This window comes from Danio rerio, chromosome 3, assembly GCF_052040795.2.
Source record: "Danio rerio strain M-AB ecotype USA chromosome 3, GRCz13ab, whole genome shotgun sequence".
NCBI lineage: Eukaryota > Metazoa > Chordata > Actinopteri > Cypriniformes > Danionidae > Danio > Danio rerio.
In genome coordinates this window covers 29,864,088-29,884,673 of record NC_141023.1, presented here as the reverse complement: position 1 = coordinate 29,884,673, position 20,586 = coordinate 29,864,088, and the positions used below count along the sequence as shown (strand labels likewise).

The window sequence follows — 20,586 nt, the reverse complement described above, 5'->3', positions numbered from 1 at the left end:
ATCCGCTGCGGAAAAAAAAAATTGCTGGATAAGTTGGCGGTTCATTCGGCTGTGGCGACCCTTGATTAATAAAGAGACTAAGCCGAAAAGAAAATTAATATTTTAGCTACAACCCACAGAAGACAAAAATAGTAGTTTTTAATAGTAAAAAACAACAATATGCAAATGAAAATCCATCAGCCTTTACATTTTTTTTTCATAGGATCAGTGTTTACGTTAACAACACAGCAATAGCATCAGCAGACTGAATTTATAGCACCAGGATAAACGTTCTAACACCTTTTACATTTAAAATAAATACAGGCCACAACTGATTGAGAATGATCTTTGATTGGTGGCCTTCAAAATCAAACCAAGAATAGACTTGTGTTGAAAACATTGTGTACGCCAGTCTCTTTATCATTCATTCATTTTCTTGTTGGCTTAGTCCCTTTATTATACTTTTTCAGCAAGTTTGTACGCAGCGGATGCCCTTCCAGCCGCAACCCATCTCTGGGAAACATCCACACACACACATTCACACACCACGGACAATTTAGCCTACCCAATTCACTTGTACCACATGTCTTTGGACTGTGGGGGAAACCGGAGCACCCACAGGAAACCCACGCGAACGCAGGGAGAACATGCAAACTCCACATAGAAACTCCAACTGAGCCGAGGCTTGAACCAGCAACCTAGTGACCTTCTTGTTGTGAGGCGACAGCACTACCTACTGCGCCACTGCTTCGCCCCCAGTTTCTTTAGTTAAGGTTAATACTAAATTAATAAATGACTATAAAAATGATATGGTTGTTAGACTGTTGCAGTTTTTGTGTGTTGTCAATATGCTCATGTTTATATAGGCCTATTATTGTGTGCACAACGTTTGTATATTTATAACCACCTCAGAGGAATTTGGGGGTCGGAAATCACTAGCATTGTTATTTTAGGGGTCGCAGGCTGAAAAATCTGGGAACCTCTGATCTAAATAAACCCATGTGGATTTTGTGGTGTTACACAGATTTTCAACGATTTTCAAGATTTCCTAAACAGTTATGATGCAACAAAGCCTCTTTTACTGAAATCACGTGACCTTGCCAATTTGATACGCACTCTGAACCAATGATCTAAAATAAAAGATTCGTAAAGATTCTTGATGGAGTGCTTCAAACGCAGCCATCACTAGTTTGAACTGCGAGAAGCACAGCAAAGTTTTAGGGCCATGCAACTTTCCCATTTTGTGCTCAGATGGACTAAATCTTTGAATAAAATAAGTTTTAATACAAGCTAAATGCATGTTTATTGCAGATATGAAATATATAGACAACAGGTTTACTCAATTCACCTGTTTTGACCCTTGCATGCAGCAGCTACTTAAATGATATTTTGCATGTCTGCTGGTTACATAAAGCATGAACACATATCAAGAGGATCATTAACGCGCACAGACAGAGAACCTGCGTGCATTTCTAATGTACAGTAGCACTGCATATGAAACGTCTTTAGTCTCTGCATCCCTAAAAACCATTTTGTTCCTGCCAACTTGATGCATTCATTTCCTTGAACATTCATTTGATTGCAATTATGTTATTATACCTCAAATATCTGTCTTTGTAAGAGTAACAAAACATGGCTTTCTTCTTTGTTTCTCCTTTGCAGTAAAACATGTATTCATCACAAAGAGGCCTGTCAAAGAAGAGGAGTTGTTAAGGCTAAGGCGACACAACTTATGTAATTGTATCCATATAAAAAAAAAAATAAGCAAGGACAAGATAAGCCACCGACCAAGGAGATGGAGGATTTCTGCTAAAAAAAAATGCAGGAGTGACATCTATTAAAGAGACGTCATACGAAAGACACTGGAATAAGCCTATCATCCTCTTTGGAATAAAGGAAGGGTCATGACCCAGTTGCCATGCGCATCACCACGGTGACCAGCCTTCCTAGTCCCTCCCCCCTCCTCCTCTTATTGGTCCAGCTGCTGTTGCGGCTCCTCCTCCCAGGTCAAGAGGCAGTGGGGGCCGCCTCCACCTGTCCTGCGGTGTGCAGCTGTTCCAATCAAGCTAGTCGAGTGATTTGCGCAAGACAACACTTAGAAGAGGTGCCCGACAATATATCGAACAACACACGATACCTCAACCTACAGGAGAACACCATACAGGTAAACCATGTCTACTTTGGCTGGGGTTGTTTATTTTTCAGGGCTCCAGACTAATTGGTCACATTTCTAGTACGACAAAATTGTTATGCTGGCGAAACTACTGAATGCCAAAACTGATAAATGATGACATTTTGTTGCGCATGAGATACATTAAAGGTTGTAATGAAATGGTGCTACTTGTTTGAACTAGTGATGGGAAAATATTATTATATCCAATATAATAATAATAATAATAATAATAATAATAATAATAAATTCCTTACATTTATATAGTGATTTACTGGTCACTCAATTCGCTTTACACATTTTTATGGGGAAATTTCTTCATCCACCACCTGTGTGCAGCATCCACCTGGATGATGCAATGGCAACCATATTGAACCAGACTGCACACCATTGGTGGAGAGGAGACAGAGTGATGAAGCCAATTATTATATGGGGATGGTTAGGAGGCCATAAAGGACATGGGCTAGTGGGAAAATTTGACCAGGATGCCAGGGTTAAACCCCTACTCTTTTTGAAGGACATCCTGGGGTTTTTAACGACCACAGAGAGTCAGGATCTCGGTTTAATGTCTCACCTGAAAGACGGCACTCACTGAGCAGCATAGTGTCCCCATCAATATATTGGGGGTTAGGACCCACACAGACCACAGGCTGAGCACCCCCTGCTGGTCTCACTAACAACACTTCACTAACACAACAGATATGTTTAAATGCAACAAAACATGCAGGCATAACATGCATTGGAATTGTGAACTTTAAATTGAAAGTATACCTCATAATTTATTATATAACTTAGAATGTTTGTTCGATTCTATTGTGGGCTCTGCAAAACGGGCCAACATGAGACAATATACTATTATTCCTTTGAATTTGACAAAATTCATTAAAGTCTCATTAAAATGTCCACAAACTCAAAGTTGATCTGAGATCTGGAAAAAAATAGAAAAACTGTTTAGTAATTCAATACTGGGGGGCAATCTGAATGAACCCCTGTGATTCAAGTAAATTTTATAGTATCTGCTTGTTTAGTGTGACGTCACTCAAAACGGCTTCCGGGTCCAACCGCTTTATCAAACTGTATGGGGAGACTCAACAAATGGTAATAATAAATATTTATATAAAACCAAAATCAAAAATCATGATTGCAATATACAGTTGAAGTCAGAATTATTAGCCCCTCTGTTTATTTTTTCCCCAATTTGTTTATTGGAGAGAAGATTTTTTGGTAACACTTTATAATAACTACACACTATAAACCATTTATTAAGCGTTCGCATCTAGTGAATTCATTATCTGTTAAGCATTGACTCTACATTAATAAACGTTAGTAAGCAGTTTACAACTGCAGCTACAAATGCTGTATTCTTGACTTACAACCACATGTATAATGTGCTTAATAATTGTATTTTCATACTTTGTTAATGATTTATTTTTTATTACTAAATTACCAGTTGTATTTAAGAGTAGTTGGAGGTTTTTAACATCATTCAGAATGAGTTAGTAAATGATTAATAAACTGTTGAAATCAAGGTTTATACATCTTATTATTCAGGCATATGTTAATACTTACCATGTATGTTAACAAATGCTTTATTAACTCAACTTCATGCAGTTTTATGACCTAATCTAAAGTCAAGACTATTTATACTTCATAAATCCCTTATAAATGATAATTAAAGGTTTGGTATCAAATGAACAATAATCATTGCAATCTTATCTAAAAAGTCAAATTATTGTAAATATTAACCATTGCTGAATAACAGGATTGTCAAAATACGACATAAAATTCTATAAAACAACAATAATATAATAATTTAACAATATAAAAAGATGCAATGTTTAAACTGTACAGTCATTTTATTTTAGATTAGGTTGCACAGATTTACTTTTCATTTGATACAGTTTGATTAGTGTATCTTCAAATGAATAGAAATGAATAATGTTGTTTATGTACTTCTTTCCTTTATAGAATTTAACTGACTCTTTAATTGTCATTTATAAAGCAAGAATAGTCCTCACTTTAGATTAGGTCACAAAACTGGATGAAGTTGAGTTAATAAAGCATTTATTAACACATTAGTTAAGTATAAATATATGCCTGAATAATAAGATATATAAATGTTGATTTCAATAGTTTATTAATCATTTACTAACTCATTCTGAATGATCTTTAAAAACCACCAACTATGCTTAAATAACTGGTTTGTATATAATTCAATACTTTATTTAGTAATAAAAAACAAATCATTAACAAAGTATAAAAAAGTACAATTATTAAGCACATTATACATGTGGTTGTAAGTCAAGAATACAGCATTAATAGCTGCAGTTATAAACTGCTTACTAACATTTATTAATGTAGAGTTAATGCTTAACAGATAATGAATTCACTAGATGCGAATGCTTAATAAATGATTTATAGTGTGTAGTTATTATAAAGTTTTACAGATTTCTTTTTAACACATTTCTAATCATAATAGTTTTAATAACTCATTTCTAATAACTGATTTCTTTTATTTTTGCCATGATGACAGTAATTTCCCCGAGATGGGTTGCAGCTGGAAGGGCATCCTCTGGGTAAAAACTTGCTGGATAAGTTGGCGGTTCATTCCGCCGTGGCGACCCCAGATTAATAAAGGGACAAGGCCAACAAGAAAATGAATGAATGATGACAGTAAATAATATTTGACTAGATATTTTTCAAGACACTTCTATGCAGCTTAAAGTAACATTTAAAGGCTTTACTAAGTTCATTAGGTTAACTAGGCAGGTTAGGGTAATTAGGCAAGTTATTGGATAACGATGGTTTGTTCTGTAGACTATCGAAAAATATAGCTTAAAGGGGATAATAATTTTGTCCTTAAAATGGTGTTTAAAAAATTTTAAACTGCTTTTATTGTAGCCGAAATAAAACAAATAAGACTTTCTTCAGAAGAAAGAATATTATTAGACATAGTGTGAAAATTTCCTTGCTCTGTTAAACAACATTTGGGAAATATATATATAGATATAGATTCAAAGGGGGTTATATATATATATAAATTTTATAAATTTTTAAAATATTGATGTCTGTGATGTAGCATGTCCAGAGACTGGTGTGTACACCATGATTTTATATAAAATTAAAATGTGTAATAGGACTACAAAGTGGTCATAAATGAATATTTTCGCAATGTAAATAAAGAGCAGCTTGGACACGAAAACAGTATTTCATATAGCACAACTTAACAAGTGGATTGCATTGCCCCACCCCAGTGGAAAACAATTGAAAAAACGTAAACCATTTTTTCAAACAGTTATGACATAACAAAGCCTCCTTTACTGAAATTACATGACCTTGCCAATTTGATACTCTGAACCACTGATCTGATAAAAAAAAAAGATTCGTAAAAAGATTTGTAAAGATTTTGAAGCTTCATGATGCAGTGCTTCAAAAGCAGCCATCACTAGTTTCAACAGCAGCAGTTCAGAAAAGTTTTTAGTGCCATACGAACTAGAGAAAATGCGATTCACCGAAAAATAGTTTAGCTGACCACTAAACATCCATTAGGGTATGTTTGATTTATTTAAAGGGCTCTCTGAAACAAGCCTAAAATGGTTTTGAGTGCCACCATTCTCCTCAACACTGTGGAAAACATCTGAAACACTGGTTATGTGTACATGAACACAAATAATACATGTGTAATCAGATTGACTGTGTAATCATATTCTAAAGCAGGAGTACCCAAACTCAGTCCTAAGGGGCTGGGGTCCTGCAATGTTTAGTTCCAGCCCCAATCAGACCCACCTGTGCTGGCTAATTAAGCTCCTACTAGTTTTTCTAGAAACACTAGTGCAGGTGTGTTGAAGCAAGTTGGAGCTAAAATCTGCAGCACATCACCCCTCCAGGACCGAGTTTGGGCACCCGTGATTTAAAGCATCCGACTTAATTGATCCGACAGAAGTTGATCCAAATTAAAATTTTATTGTATTTGAAGGAGTAGTTAATTCCTTTTCTAATCCAATCCAACAGTATAAAAATGAATACGTAAACCATGGGTCTCAAACTCTATTCCTGGAGGGCTGCAGCGCTGCAGTTTTGCTCCAACCCTAATCAACCACAGCTGATATAACTAATCAATATGTTCAAGACTACTAGAGACTGTTAAGCAGATGTGAGTTGGAGGTGGTTGAAGCTAAAACTAGATCTGCAGCCCTCCAGGAATCGAGTTTAAGACCACTGATGTAAACGCTTGAATTAGACTACTTTTTCAATTGTATACAGAAGTCTCTAGGACATATGTGTAGTGCACTGTTAAAATGTGTAAGCCTGGATGTATCTTAATAAATGCATGATAAAGCATTTAACACCACAGGCTATATATTTTCATTAGGCTGCTTAATGAAGCACTGTATTTTAAAAGCACACTGAAGCCTAAATATAAGTTTAAATCAGCCCTATACATAATTTAATTAAAACAAAACTAATACAGCAGAAGTAACATATTAGAAATTAGAATTAAAAAGTGAAATGAAGGAAATTTGGAAAATACAATTAACACCAAAAAGAGTGTATATAGTTTATAGTCATTTCTTATTAAGTATACAATAATTGTTGCACCTTTCAGTCCTGCATTCACTTAATTTTATTATTATTAGATTATACTAACAATAAACTATTAAATACTTTTCTTATTAATGTGCATAAAGATCACCCTGTCTGGGGAACGAACTTTTGAAATTAAAACTAAGAGACACATGTAGCCTGCTTAAAAAATACAAAAACAATAAAAGTTTTTTAAATTATGCTATATCCAAACAGTACAAGTTTTAAACAATGTATATAACACACAAATAAAAGGATATTGTAATCAGACTACATTTAGAGTACATGTAAACAGATCTGCAATCAGATTCAATTAGTTCAGATTGATGAAAATGGGTGCATGTTAACATAGCCACAGTGGCTGCGTTTCACTCCACTTGTAGAGCTACCCTTTCCTTGTTCCCTTGGAGGAATCCCCATTGCCATTTTAAAGTGAATGAGGGAAGCTGACATGGACATTTCAGATATTTCTTCTGTTAATAAGTCATATTAGTTGGCATTTATATTTGATACAGACTATATTTTATATAGACTAAAAGTCTTTATAGTTCTTTTGGTTTGAAAAACGTAAAATTAGACAACTTTTTGGGTTTTACAGTGTACCACAGTAAAAAAATGTGAAGGTAACTCAAACTATTTGAGAAAACGGATTAAAACAATAGCTTTAAAGTTCAAAAACTAATCCTAATGAGTACTGTGAACTTAATCCAAATGAGTGAATGAAGCAATTTGAGCACAGTAAAACCCCATAAATGGAGAACTCAAACCAGTTGAGTACTGTAAAACTCAATAAGTTAAGGCAACCATTTGTGGAAACCGATTGTTGTGAACTTACGCCATTTAAGTTGAAGTAATGAGGTTTTTAATGAGTTCAAAACTAATTTCAAATGAGTAGAATTTACTTTTTAGTAAATTGACTACACTCTGTTGGGTTTTACAGTGTAGTGAATGTTATACAGTACATTACATCATCATGATCTGCAAATGTATAAGATATAAATGTAAAGATAAGATTTTTTTTTACCATTTTTTACAGATCAGTTTAAGAACTCTAAATCCTTCCATACAAACTTTATTCATATTATTATTAATATGATAATCAGCCCTTCTGAATCATATGTTGGTGCCACTAGCACCAGTACTCTCGATTGTTAGTCTGGAGCCTTGTGTTTGTTTGTTTCTTAGCTTTATCGACTGTCAGTTTCACTAATGTTGCTTGAACACTTAGCGCTAATGGCTCAGCCTTGCTCAAATATTTAGGATTCAGTGTGGAGTCAGGTGTTAAAATGACCTACTTTGTGTGAGAAGATTTAGATTTATTCTCAAGATGAAGATAACAGTAAATACCCGGCTAATCCTGACACTGAAAGTGTTAACCAAAAACTAGCTTATTAAAAAAAAAATAATAATAATAATAATGCTGTTCATCAAGCCTCTACTTAAGCATTGAACATTCTGATTTGGTTTGTTGTGTCCTCGAGCCCCACTTGAAATGATTAAAAATCTAAAAATGTTTTAATACCTGAAGGCATCCTAGATTCTTTGGCTTCATTCTCTCCCGTAGCAGTTTACCACAAGAGTGCAGCTCTGACAGTTTCCACCCTCCTCTTCAACACCCCCAACCCTGTGTGTTTAGCACCCTCCTCCCTCCCCTGCTCCATATACAGAGGGGATTGTGGCAGTAGGCCAGGAGGAAGCTTCTCGCTGCCCAAGAAAAGCAGTTCTGGCGGCATCAGATGCACAGAGACAAACACTTTCAAAGCCCGTCCTGTTTAGGAAGTGTCAATATTCTCTAGTCTTTTCAGTTATTTATTTATTTTTCCAGCCTGGTTAGTGCATTATTATAATCTGATAGTTTTTTTTGTTGTTGTTGTTTGTTTGTTGTTCTTTGGTTAAGTGAAGTTGACGTGCTTCCATCTCTAATTAGAGAAATTCACACATGTAGCCCTAATTGTGTTGGGTTACTGAAGCGATGGTTCACTCAAACAGAAAAATTCTCTCATCATTTACAGTTAAACAGTAAAGTTTTACCATTTTTAAATCCTTTCTCTGGGTCAAGCAGGAGCACTTTAATCTTAGCTTAGCATAATTCTTTAAATCAGATCATTACCATTAGCATCTCACTCACAAATGACTGAAGAGTTTCAAGAATTTTCCCATTTAAAGCTTGACTCTTACATCATGTAATATGTTTGCCTTGAAACTATAGTCTCATTCTGGAGCAATAACCTTGTCATATCAGCCTAGAACAGTGGTTCCCAAAGTGGGGGTCGCGGGACAATGACAGGGGGTCGCTTTGTGATTTCCAAAATTTAACTTAATTTTATTAAACTACAATATTTTAGCCATAACCCACAGATAATAAAAAAAACAACAATATGCAAATGAAAACCCATCAGCCTTAAAATTATTTTTAATAGGATCGCTGTGTTTATGTCATATTAACAACAAAGCAATAGCATCAGCTGCAGCAGACTGATTTCATAGCACCAGGGTAAACTGTCTGACACCTTTATGGCAATCAAATACATTCAAAATGAATACAGGCCACAACTGAACATTGAGAATGATCTCTGATTAGCAGCCTCCAAAATTAAACCAAGAATAGACTTGTGCTGAAAGCATTGTGTCCACCAGTCTGTTTAGTTGAGGTTAATATTAAATTAAACAAATTAATAATTGACTATAAAAATGATATGGTTGTTAAGACTATTGCACTTTTTTGTGTTGTCAATATGCTTGTGTTTATATAGGCCTATTGTTGTGTGTGCAACATTTGTATATTTATAATCACCCAAGATGAATTTCGGGGGTTGCGAGTCACTGGCATTATTTTAGGGGTAGTTTGGAAACCCCCGGCTTAGAAAATAACAACTGTTGATGTTCTGTTGATCTAAATACACAATGTAACTACAGAATAGTCAAGCTTTAAATAGAAAAAATTATCAAAACTCTTTTTTTTTTTTTTTTTTTTGAGCAAGATGCTTATGGTCTAATGTCTAATCCGATTTAATGATTTATGTTATGCCAAGCTAAAAGTACTACTGCCAGATCTGGAGATCGGCTGAATTTTTAAAAAATGATCAAATTAAATTATTTTTATAATCTCAAAATTAAATGAACCTTTTTTCCTAAAAAAATTAAATAAAAAAAAATAAAATAAAAAAACTGGAGTGTTTCTTTAAAACTAGTATACTAGTTAAAAATGATGTCCTAATTTGATGTCTGGAATTTTTACACATTTAAATAAATAAAATAAAAAAATTAAATATAGATTTGTTTCATTGTTTAAATAAGTGCTAAATGAAGAAAAAAAGATTAAGGGAAAAAAAAAGATTGCATTTCTTAACTTCTAATGTCGCTAGTAAACACTCAATGCTGTATTTTGCAACACATCCCATAATTTCTAAAATTTCAGCCTCTACCAAATGGTAGATATGCGGGTCTATGGTAAAAGTACTGGAATAAATTCCTGTACTATGAAAAATCTGAAAATGTGTAATAATGTAAGACCATAAAAATAATCAGAATAAAACATTTTTGAATACTAAATAATCTTTTTTTTTTTTTTTAAGTATGTCATAAAATATTTCAGATTCTCATTTAATGTGTTGTTGTTGTTGTTTTTTTACAGTAAAACCAAAATTAAGTGTAGTACAGCAACAGGATAATGTGTTTTTTTTTTTTTTTTTTTTTGTAAAACGACAATGCTGTCTATGTAAACCAGGAGTGTCAGCTCGGTCCTGGAGGGCCGTTGTCCTGCATATTTTAGTTCCAAACCCAAATAACACACCTGAACCAGCTAATCAAGATCTTTCTGGCTCTAGAAACTTCCTGGCAGGTGTGTTAAAGGAAGTTGGAGCTAAACTGTGCTGAATTACACCTCTGGTGTAATCCATTATTTAAACAGTCATTTAACAGTTATTATTTAAAACAGTCAAAATATGGTCAACCATTTGGTAAAGCAGTCAGTTAAAGGGTTACAAAAAACAATGTTTATGTTGAGATGGTTTCAAAACCCATCAAAGGCTCATATCTTCTGTTTATATATTTTGAAAAATGTTGGAAACTGGTTGACAATTATATACATTTTTTTTTCCTACTATAAATTTCAGTGGCTTCTGGATACCAATGTTCTTCAAACTATCTTATTTTGTGTAAAGAAAATGAATGAACTAATTAATTGACAATGTTTAGCAATGGTATATGTTAAACATAATATTAAAATAAAAGTGTGTTGTCAATTTATTTTAGATTCTCCTAAACAAAGAGAACTGGTAAAAAAAAAAAATCTAGACCTAGTAGCTGGAGCTGCACTCTTAGCAAGGAGACAATATTAGGTCTTGAGTATTGCAATTGACAAAATAGCCACATACAGTCATTTTTAGGGCCAAGCACTTGAGGAGCACAACATGCTTTTTTGACATCTGCTTCTGCTGTTAATTAGTCAGAAATAAGATTTTTTTTAAGTAATGCTTAAGAAAGAACTGCAACACCAATATTCTTGAAATCTCAAACATTCATTTTACCAAAACAGTTACATTAACAATTAACATAATTTTGACAATATTAAACAGGACAAATTATAATGTGAGATTGTATAAAACTGAATATTAATATTTATTGAATGATTGATAAATTGATTGTTAAAGACATGCATGCAAGATGATAAGTGGTGTATGTTGTGTGCATGAATCCTCATGCAGCTGTGTGGTGAAACCTAATGTAGTTATTTTCTTTACAGTTGATATTGATATTTTGCTATAAATTCCAAAAAATAAAAACATCATTAAAGTATAGCAACCCGTGCTGTACTGCAGGTCTTCTGAAGCCATATGATGACTGCAAAAGAACTAAAACTTATTTCATTATTCATAATGTTCCCTTCAAAAATCGTGCAACAATGCCCTGTAAGTTTAAAACCAAACAGAATTCGTTCTTGCTTGTCAGAACTGAACATGGTTCAAATGCCAGTTCAAATGTGTCGAATTACATTTGAGTGCTGCAGCGGAGGGGAAGATTTGCCGTGAACAGCAACTTAAATGATATTCTGTTCCTTGCTCAAAGCTGTTATATGGCTTCATTTTAATGCGATGTTACAATGTTGTATTTTCTTCCTATTTTATAAGCATTGAAGAAATGGTTAACAAGAACAGAAAGAAACAGATTTTTCAAAAATTGGCTTTTGTGCTTTATGGATTAAAAATAACAGCATACGGTTTTGGAACAACATGAGGTTGTGTAAACGATGACATTGTTTATTTTTGGGTGAACTATCCCTTTAATGTGTGTTACTTCAAACATTACGAGTGACAACTTGCAAAACATTTTATCTGAAAATCACAACAGTCAGTATTTGATGTACTTTTTTCAACTTGTGTATGACTTGATATTTTCTAAGATATTATTCCTTCACAGGAACAAAGTTATCACACATTACTCTAATCCTAAACTTGTACCTGTAATTTTCTCACTTAGGTGATAAAATCAGACACATTCAAGCATTTGCGGCATCTGGAGATCCTCCAGCTCTCCAAGAACCAGATTCGACAGATAGAGGTTGGTGCATTCAATGGCCTTCCAAACCTCAACACTCTGGAACTGTTTGACAACCGCCTCACGCTGGTGCCATCGCAAGCTTTTGAGTACCTTAGCAAGCTGCGGGAACTGTGGTTACGAAACAATCCCATTGAGACCTTACCAGGCTACGCATTTCACCGCGTTCCCTCGCTGCGGCGTCTTGACCTGGGAGAACTCAAGAAGCTGGATTATATATCTGACGCAGCCTTTGTTGGACTCATCAATCTGCGCTACCTGAACTTGGGTATGTGTGGCCTGAAGGACATCCCTAACTTGACTCCCCTGGTGCGACTGGAGGAGCTAGAGTTGTCTGGGAACAGACTGGAAATCATCAGACCAGGATCTTTCCAAGGCCTGGAATCTTTGCGCAAGCTATGGCTCATGCACTCTCAGATGTCAGTCATTGAGCGTAATGCTTTCGATGATCTCAAGAATCTTGAGGAGCTCAACTTATCTCACAATTCCCTGCACTCTTTGCCCCATGACCTTTTCACTCCACTTCAAAAGCTGGAGCGAGTGCACCTTAACCACAACCCATGGGTTTGCAACTGCGATGTGCTGTGGCTAAGCTGGTGGCTAAAAGAAACTGTGCCGAGCAACACAACTTGTTGTGCACGATGCCATGCACCCCCCTACCTGAAGGGAAAATACATTGGGGAATTGGACCAGAGCCATTTCACTTGCTATGCCCCTGTCATTGTGGAGCCACCCACCGACCTCAATGTAACGGAGGGCATGGCTGCCGAGCTCAAGTGTCGCACTGGTACGTCTATGACCTCTGTGAATTGGATCACACCAAATGGCACCCTAATGACCCATGGCTCCTATCGTGTCAGGATTTCAGTGCTGCATGATGGCACATTGAATTTCACCAATGTTACACTGCGTGACACTGGACAATACACCTGCATGGTGACCAACTCAGCTGGGAACACTACGGCAACTGCTGTCCTGAATGTGACCGCAGCAGACGTTAGTGTCAACTACACCTACTTCACCACAGTCACAGTAGAAACAGTGGAGACTACAGGAGAGGAAGATTCTGCCTTGCGTACCTTTAACGAGACTTTCATCCATATTCCTGGTCCGACCCCTTCTGGGCATCTCTGGCATGAAGTTGTTCCCACAACTGCCTCTTCTCTCTCAATCTTTGGCTCATCGTCTTCTCCTCGAGCAACCAAACCCACATTCACAGTCCCCATTTCTGAGCCCAGTTACCCCTCTGGACTGGATGACGTGATGAAAACGACCAAGATCATCATTGGTTGTTTTGTGGCCATTACCTTCATGGCTGCTGTCATGTTGGTGGTGTTCTACAAGCTGAGAAAGCAGCACCAGTTGCACAAACATCATGGGCCGGCACGAGCCATTGAAATCATTAATGTTGAAGATGAGATTGGAGCTGGAACGGGCCTGCGTGGCAGCGGCATCTCAGGAGGATCCACAGTACCCCAAATAGGGTCTGGAGGAGGCGGACAGAGTTTGCGGCTGCACCATCCTGAAATTGTCAACCTCCCCAACCTTGCACGAGCAGACCATCTTAATCATTACTACAAGCCCCATCACTTCAACAATAACATGATGGGTCTGGGCCTTGGTGGAGGCCTAAATAATAACAACAACCCTTCACCCTGCTCCCAGGTCCAGACACCCATCTCTTGCACGCAGGTGCCAGTCTCTGCAGGAAGTACATCATGCTCCATACCTTCTCCAATGCCTCTGCCAACCCTTGGCATCCACGGGTCACTGAAAGGCCTGATGGGTAAAGGGCAGAACCCACAGATTGAGCCATTGCTCTTCAAGAGTGGCTCCAAGGAGAATGTCCAAGAAACCCAGATCTGAAGTTGAGAAAGTGAGGAAGGGAGAGGGGGAGAAAGGTAAATGTGCATATAAGAAATGGAGAAAGAATATCAGGGAGACAGAAACAGATGAAGGGTATTGGCTGTTCAACCCCTATGGGTATGTTCTCAGGAGTAATGAGAAAGGCAGACCCAGCATTGTATGAAATATTACCTACACAAGAATACAGCTGTGAAATCACTACAAAGTACATATGCTGGCAAAGAGTGGGAGTATTTCTAGAAGGAACACAGGCAACCAAACCAGAGTTTAAAATCAGTCTTGCCATACTCTGCCCCGCACGCATCAAGGGGGATCATCAAACATCAGCAAACAAAACTACACCTGCCAACAAAATATAAATCGATAGTTTTTTTCGTGCAATGCAAGATTGATAATTACGTGCCAAAACTGCACCAATCTGTGCCAAAGCAAAATCTTTGCACATCAGCATCACTACGCATATGTACAGACATATTTCAGAAGATGAAAAGACCTGTGTGTACATCACACCACATACAGAACTCCACCAATAAGGCAGAGATGCTACTAAAATGAAAATCATATGCACCATTAGGTAGGAAGTGTATATAGAAATACATGGAAACCTTAGGTATATGGACAGTGGTTGAGAACGGAAGACCACTTGTGCAGATGGTTTAGAGAAGCTCCGGTAACAAAATGCATCATTACGATTTTGTAGTACTATGATGGAAAGATGGATTAGTAGACCAGCACTGTGTAGAGGGCTTGTGTTTCAAGATGATGACGGACACAGTCTCTCCCCTTTCTCCAAGGCTTTCACGGTGGAGGGGAAGAGAGGAAAAACAAACAAGAACCTAAAGCGCAAAAAGACAAGTGAAAGTTATACAAATTTTAAAAGAATATATAAACTATGAAAGTATACATGATATATAAATATATTTTCATTCAGAGAAATAAATTATGAAGAATATTTGCATTTTTTTCTGACTGAAAGCCACGGCTTTTGAAGAATTAGCAGCTGCTGCTGTAGCTCTGTCATTGAAAACTCCTTTCTCTCCATAAAAACAAAAATGCGCCTGAAACTGGTACGTCCTCATGGGACTTAAGGGCATCCTGAGGAGACTGAGGGACAGGGATGGATTTGTGGAAAATATGTTTGATTTCAGATCATTTGGCTTTGTTTTATAAGTGTTACAAGGTTCCCCTTTTCTATACCTAACAGGGTAAATGAGGAGAGGTTACTTTAATTTGCATTATATATACACAATACTGTCTAAATCCACTGGCCTATAGGATCCAAATTGGGTCGATTGGTTATCACCATTATCAACAGAAGACAATAATGATGATACTATGTAATGCAATGAAGGGGAAAAAACACTGTAAAAGTTGATCTACATGCTGCTATTCTGAGAAAGAGTATTTTAGTGGGACATTTTTATTGAAATCAGAGTAAAAAGAGGCTCTTGTTGACATTACATTACCTCTGCTATCATCATTATTGACAAAACATCAAGTGTCAAAAGCATAGCGGATTTGGTGTGTTTCTTTGTTTTACCTAGAGGTGATGTTTGTTTTCATTGTGTAAAAATGATTGTCACTACTGCTGATAATCCCCTCAGAAAAGCTGGAATAACAGTGGACGTACTGACAACGACTTGCTTGAAGCACTATGAAGCCACAACAACTCCAAACACGGAAATAGATGGGCCTTAAAATGGCCCCCTAAATGGCCTGTCCCCTGTTTTGTACAAGACGAAACTTTACCAGGACCCTGCTTTTTTGCCATTGTGATTTAACAAGATTCAGAACAGAACACAAACTCTGGTGAATACTGCAGGGGTAAAATGGATTATTGCGAACACTTTGTCCAGACATGTGGACGAAACTACTGTTTGAGAAAAGCGAACAGAGGACCTTTTGAAAGGTAAGAGAAAACCCACTCAGTGAGCAAGATTGGAGTTTGGAAAGCTTTTTTAAAAAAACGAAAATGGACAAATAAATGAAACTATAGAAACTTATAGAGCTCTTTTAAAACAAATCTATTATGATAATAAGTGTCTTTCATTATTTGTTTTTACCTAGTTTCTTTTTGTTTCTTTTTCAAAATCAAGTGTTATCTTAATTGTAATATTGTTATTGTTATTATAATTAGCTAATATTACACGTTATAATTATGAAAAATGTTCTGTTAGCAGAAGTCACTTCGAAATTTAAAAAAAATATATATACACACATATATATGGCACACAAAATGGCAACTGAAATTGTGAAACTTGGTGGCATTGATTTGTTCTGTTTTTCTGTTTCTCATGTATTTGAGGTACCACTGTATGTAACCCCTTAGAGCGTAAGCTTTGTGACAGTTCTCCCGAGATGCAGACAGAATGTGATTTGGCTGGTGGTAGAGTTCTTCTCTGCAGAGAAATAGATATGAGAGAGAGAGGAAAAAGAGAGACCGGGTTTCTGATACATGCCTGTTCTCAGAATGTCACCCATTATCAGTGCCGAGAAGTGCGACTGTGCCATGTCAACACCCTGTTGCCACAGCAACACGCCTTCGCACTAATGTGCCAAACACTGTCAGAGCCAGGGTGCCATCTTTGTGGGTCCCTGTGCCTGTGTTTGTCAAACCTTGTTAGCCCACAACACGTACAAATATCCACACGTGAGCACACCACCGTGTCATCCGACATATTGGCGCACCCATACTCTAGCACAGCGTCCCAACAGGTTCCTATGGTGAGGTTTCCCTGGCAACTGTTGCTGCTGCGACAGTCCCCCCCTCCTCCAACCTCCACCTCCATCACAGCGTTCAGGTCTCCAATGCAAATGTGAGGACTGAGACAGTATAGGACGCCATTTATGAGGGCATAACCGCGTTCTTAAAATCGCAAATTAGCATTTTCACAGCACACTGCATATCAATAAAGCTCCTTAACGTTGACATTCATGAACCTTGAGTAGCAGTCATCGAAACGTCCCTATCATTGATCTTCCATAGGCACATCGTCCCCTACACTCAAAATTACCATATTCACGGCAGCATTTGCATATGTTCATTTGCTTGGCGGGTGATTAACATACACATCTGCTTGTGTGTGTGTTCATATGTGTGTACCAGACTGTAATCGTATTACATTTGTGCTCAAGGCATATGCTTTCTTTCCAAAGCAACTCACAAGGAAGTATTGCCAAGCAGACTGGTGGTAGGACAGGGCAGAGACTGTTATAACATATCACACATCTCATGATCTTCACCTAGCCTGCAACCTCAGATATCTCCGAGTCTTTGCGAAGCATGCGAATGCTGTGACAAAGGTAGGAAGACAGGAGCCCGCTCTCTCTCCCTCGTAGCACTGCGGTATCTGAGTCACAGGGCCCGAAACACACACTCATACACATCGAGCCGACGGATCTCCGCTCTCTCATAAACACGCTTTGCAGAGAAAGACCATGCCCACCAGCTGGTTAGGACTTATGCAAAGAGCACCAGAGAATGTGGTGTTGCGGGTTTTGGCTTAACCATGGGTCTGTGTGCGAGTGTATGAGAGCTATGGGAATGGCCATTCTAGCTTTTATAAGCTTCTCCGTTTACACCAATGTTTTTTATTGTTTTCGTTGCCCTCGGGTGTCTGTGTGTGTGGGAGAGAGCAAGTTTGTGATGTGTGTTTTACAATAAGAAACTCTGTTTCTTTTTGGTGTGGGTGTTAGTGACATCTCTGTGTGTTTATTTATTTATTTTTGCCATATTTCAAGACGGCGAGAGTCAGACATCCATTTTAAATCCCCGGTTTAAATCACTTTAGCGTATTTTCCTGACGCTTCCGGCTTCTGTGTGATCTTCTGAATGGAGAAAAGGCATCAGTTGGGATTTTTTCTAAAACCCCAATCGAAAAGTCAGGGGGCAGCCGTGCCAATTTCCAACCGGTTGAAATAGAGGGAAGTACTTCCTATTAGCGGGTCGTGATACATAATTCAGATGTGCGACGATGGTCCCCATTTTGTGTGTGTGTGTGTGTGTGTTAAAGTTGCAGTCATGCTCAAGCTTTGACAGACAAATCTAGGGCAGCTCTTGCTTTTGGGTGTGGGGGGTAAATATAATATTCTAGCAATTACTTCAAACATTTGTATTTGGTCGTTTGCGCTTTGGTCTTGGATTCATCAGCAGAACATCTATAGCACTAGTCCCTGAGATGTCACAATGTGAACAACAAAACCAAGCGGAGCTCGCAAACAAGCAGCTTCTACTCACTTCAGAGTGTGTTGCTAGAATATCAATTACAGTTTAAAATCAGACTTCAGTCCTACTGCTGGTGGAGGCTATAGTGATGGTGGCTTTCTAAAGCAGCTGCGAGGGATGGTGTCATTCTTCATGTGAAACACTGCTTCATTGTAATTATCATGGCTAGACAGAACAAGCAAATCTTTCATGGCGTGGTGTGGATGACACTCAAGTCTTTAAACAGATTTTGCGAGCTTCACTGACACCCTGACACTAATTCTGCCAATTGTGGGGCTGGATTGAAAAACAGCATTGTTCAATTGTTTAGAAAAGAAATGACGCATCAAGCTTTATCAGGGCCAGTGGTGTAACCTATGGGACTTGAACAACTCAGAAATTTTATAATAATACAATTTAAGTATAGCCAAAGGCTCTACAATACACAAGACATTTCACTTGTATAGTTTTGAATGGGGAAAAGTGTAACAGTCAATATGGTGAATGAAGCCCCGCCTACTAGTACAAGAGCCAATCATCGATCGCTATAGACTGATGCTTCTCTGGGGCAGAAGCTCAGACCACTGGAATGTCAACGAATACTTGCGAAATATATCCACAAAAGCTTAAAATCTGTACTTTTAAATGAACCAAGTGCACTTGAAAACGAGATTTTTGGTTTTGTAATCTGTATGAAATAAATGTGAGGTACAGTCCATCCTGTCAAACGCACATCACGACAGCAGGATTTTTTTTAACCGCCCCACAAAAAGCAAGTTTTGAATTACTTCAGAAGAGCAGCGAGACCTGACAAAACATTATCCTGAGGATGATAATGTGTAGAGCGGCCATAAATGAGGTTGGCGTCGTGATCTTGTTTCGTTTAAGTGCGCAAACGCTTTAGCTTGGGCACCCTGAAAAAAATGCTGATTTTGTTTGATTCAAACGTTTAGAAACTAATCTTATGAGACAGTTGTTGCTTAATTTTATTGGTGATTCCAAATATTTAATGTAATCATAAGCTTGGCAAACAGTGTTGGAGAGTTTGATGTTTCCCCATTCAGACAGAATGCCCGAGAGGCGTTTCAAACATGGTCCCTGAGTTTAAATGACTTGCCTTAAAGCAGGGGTGTCCACTGTCCACCCTCGGTCCTGGAGGGCCGGTGTCCTGAAGAGTTTAGTTCCAGCCCTAATCAAACACACCTAAACCAGCTAATCAAGCTCTTACTTGATTTACAAAAAAAAAAAACTTCCTGGCAGGTGTGTTTAAGCAAGTTGGAGCTAAAATCAGCAGGACACCGGCCCTCCAGGACCGAGTTTGGACACCCCTGCCTTAGAGGTACTTTGGTACAGCAATCAAGTACAGTTTATCAATTTGAATGAAACGTGGACAAAACCAATATTATTAATAATATCATTTTAATCATTTTATTTTTATTATCTTGCATCCATTAAATAGGTCCAAAACAAGACACTTAAACAATTAAAAAAATAAAAATAAAATAAAAAAACATTTTCACACATTAATGCACAGTTTCAGGTTCTTAGAACTTTGATCAGAGAAATATCTGGCATCAGAAATTTCCCACTTCAAGTATGTTTCCCCAGATTACTATGGTGAAGTAGCATTCATCACCAAAAGTCTAATCTTTATCTTTGTCTAATTCTAAAATGCACAATGTGAATAAAAGCAGTGCTGAATATTTAAATTAAAATCAATATTTTGGTGGAAAAGCTACAATATTTAAACTCCGCTATTCAAATATTTGAGGTTTTCCTCATGAACATTAAAACCAGTGGCGGCACCAGGGGGAGGCTTGATGGTACAATAGGCTTGTCAGAAGCCCCAGGACAGTCACTTTTTCTTTTAAAAATCACAAGAAAAACTAATGTTACTTGAAAGATACCAGTGTACTTGTTACAACTCTTAACAAGTTTGCTGTTAATCTCAACAACAGATGAACTGTAATATGCTTCTAGTGTTTAGCTACTATGAAAAATTGGCTTACCCGGAAATAGTTAAATTCATTTTCTGGACTTTGTCTATTGCAAATAATAATAAAATTGGCAAATGTAGCCTGCGTTTAAAGAGAAGTTCCTACTGTGAGATCATAAATTGTAATTTGAAATAATTAGAAAGTTGAAATTAAAAGTTCAACTAACCGTGTCATAGGAGAAGTTTGATACAACTGAAAACAGTAAAGCATGCCCTTTTTAAAGCTTCTGT

General features: G+C 37.2%; 1 protein-coding gene across 4 annotated transcripts in view; it reads left to right on the top strand.

The window, feature by feature from the left end:
• Window positions 1-19,596, top strand: part of lrrc4ba (leucine rich repeat containing 4Ba) — a 67,406-nt gene extending 47,810 nt beyond the window's left edge. For 2 of the 4 annotated variants that reach the window (XR_015480891.1, XR_015480892.1), the window contains 3 exons: window positions 1,642-2,143; window positions 12,212-14,530; window positions 19,518-19,596. Coding sequence is in view for 2 of the 4 variants with exons in the window: in XM_087244619.1 (XP_087100745.1) it covers window positions 1,898-2,143; window positions 12,212-14,155 (2,190 nt within the window). In the remaining 2 variants the exon portion in view is untranslated. Of the gene's footprint in view, window positions 1-1,641; window positions 2,144-12,211; window positions 16,179-19,517 lie in introns of those variants that run through there. The other 2 variants (XM_087244619.1, XM_087244618.1) reach the window with 1 other exon arrangement.
• The last annotated feature ends 990 nt before the right edge of the window (window positions 19,597-20,586 follow it).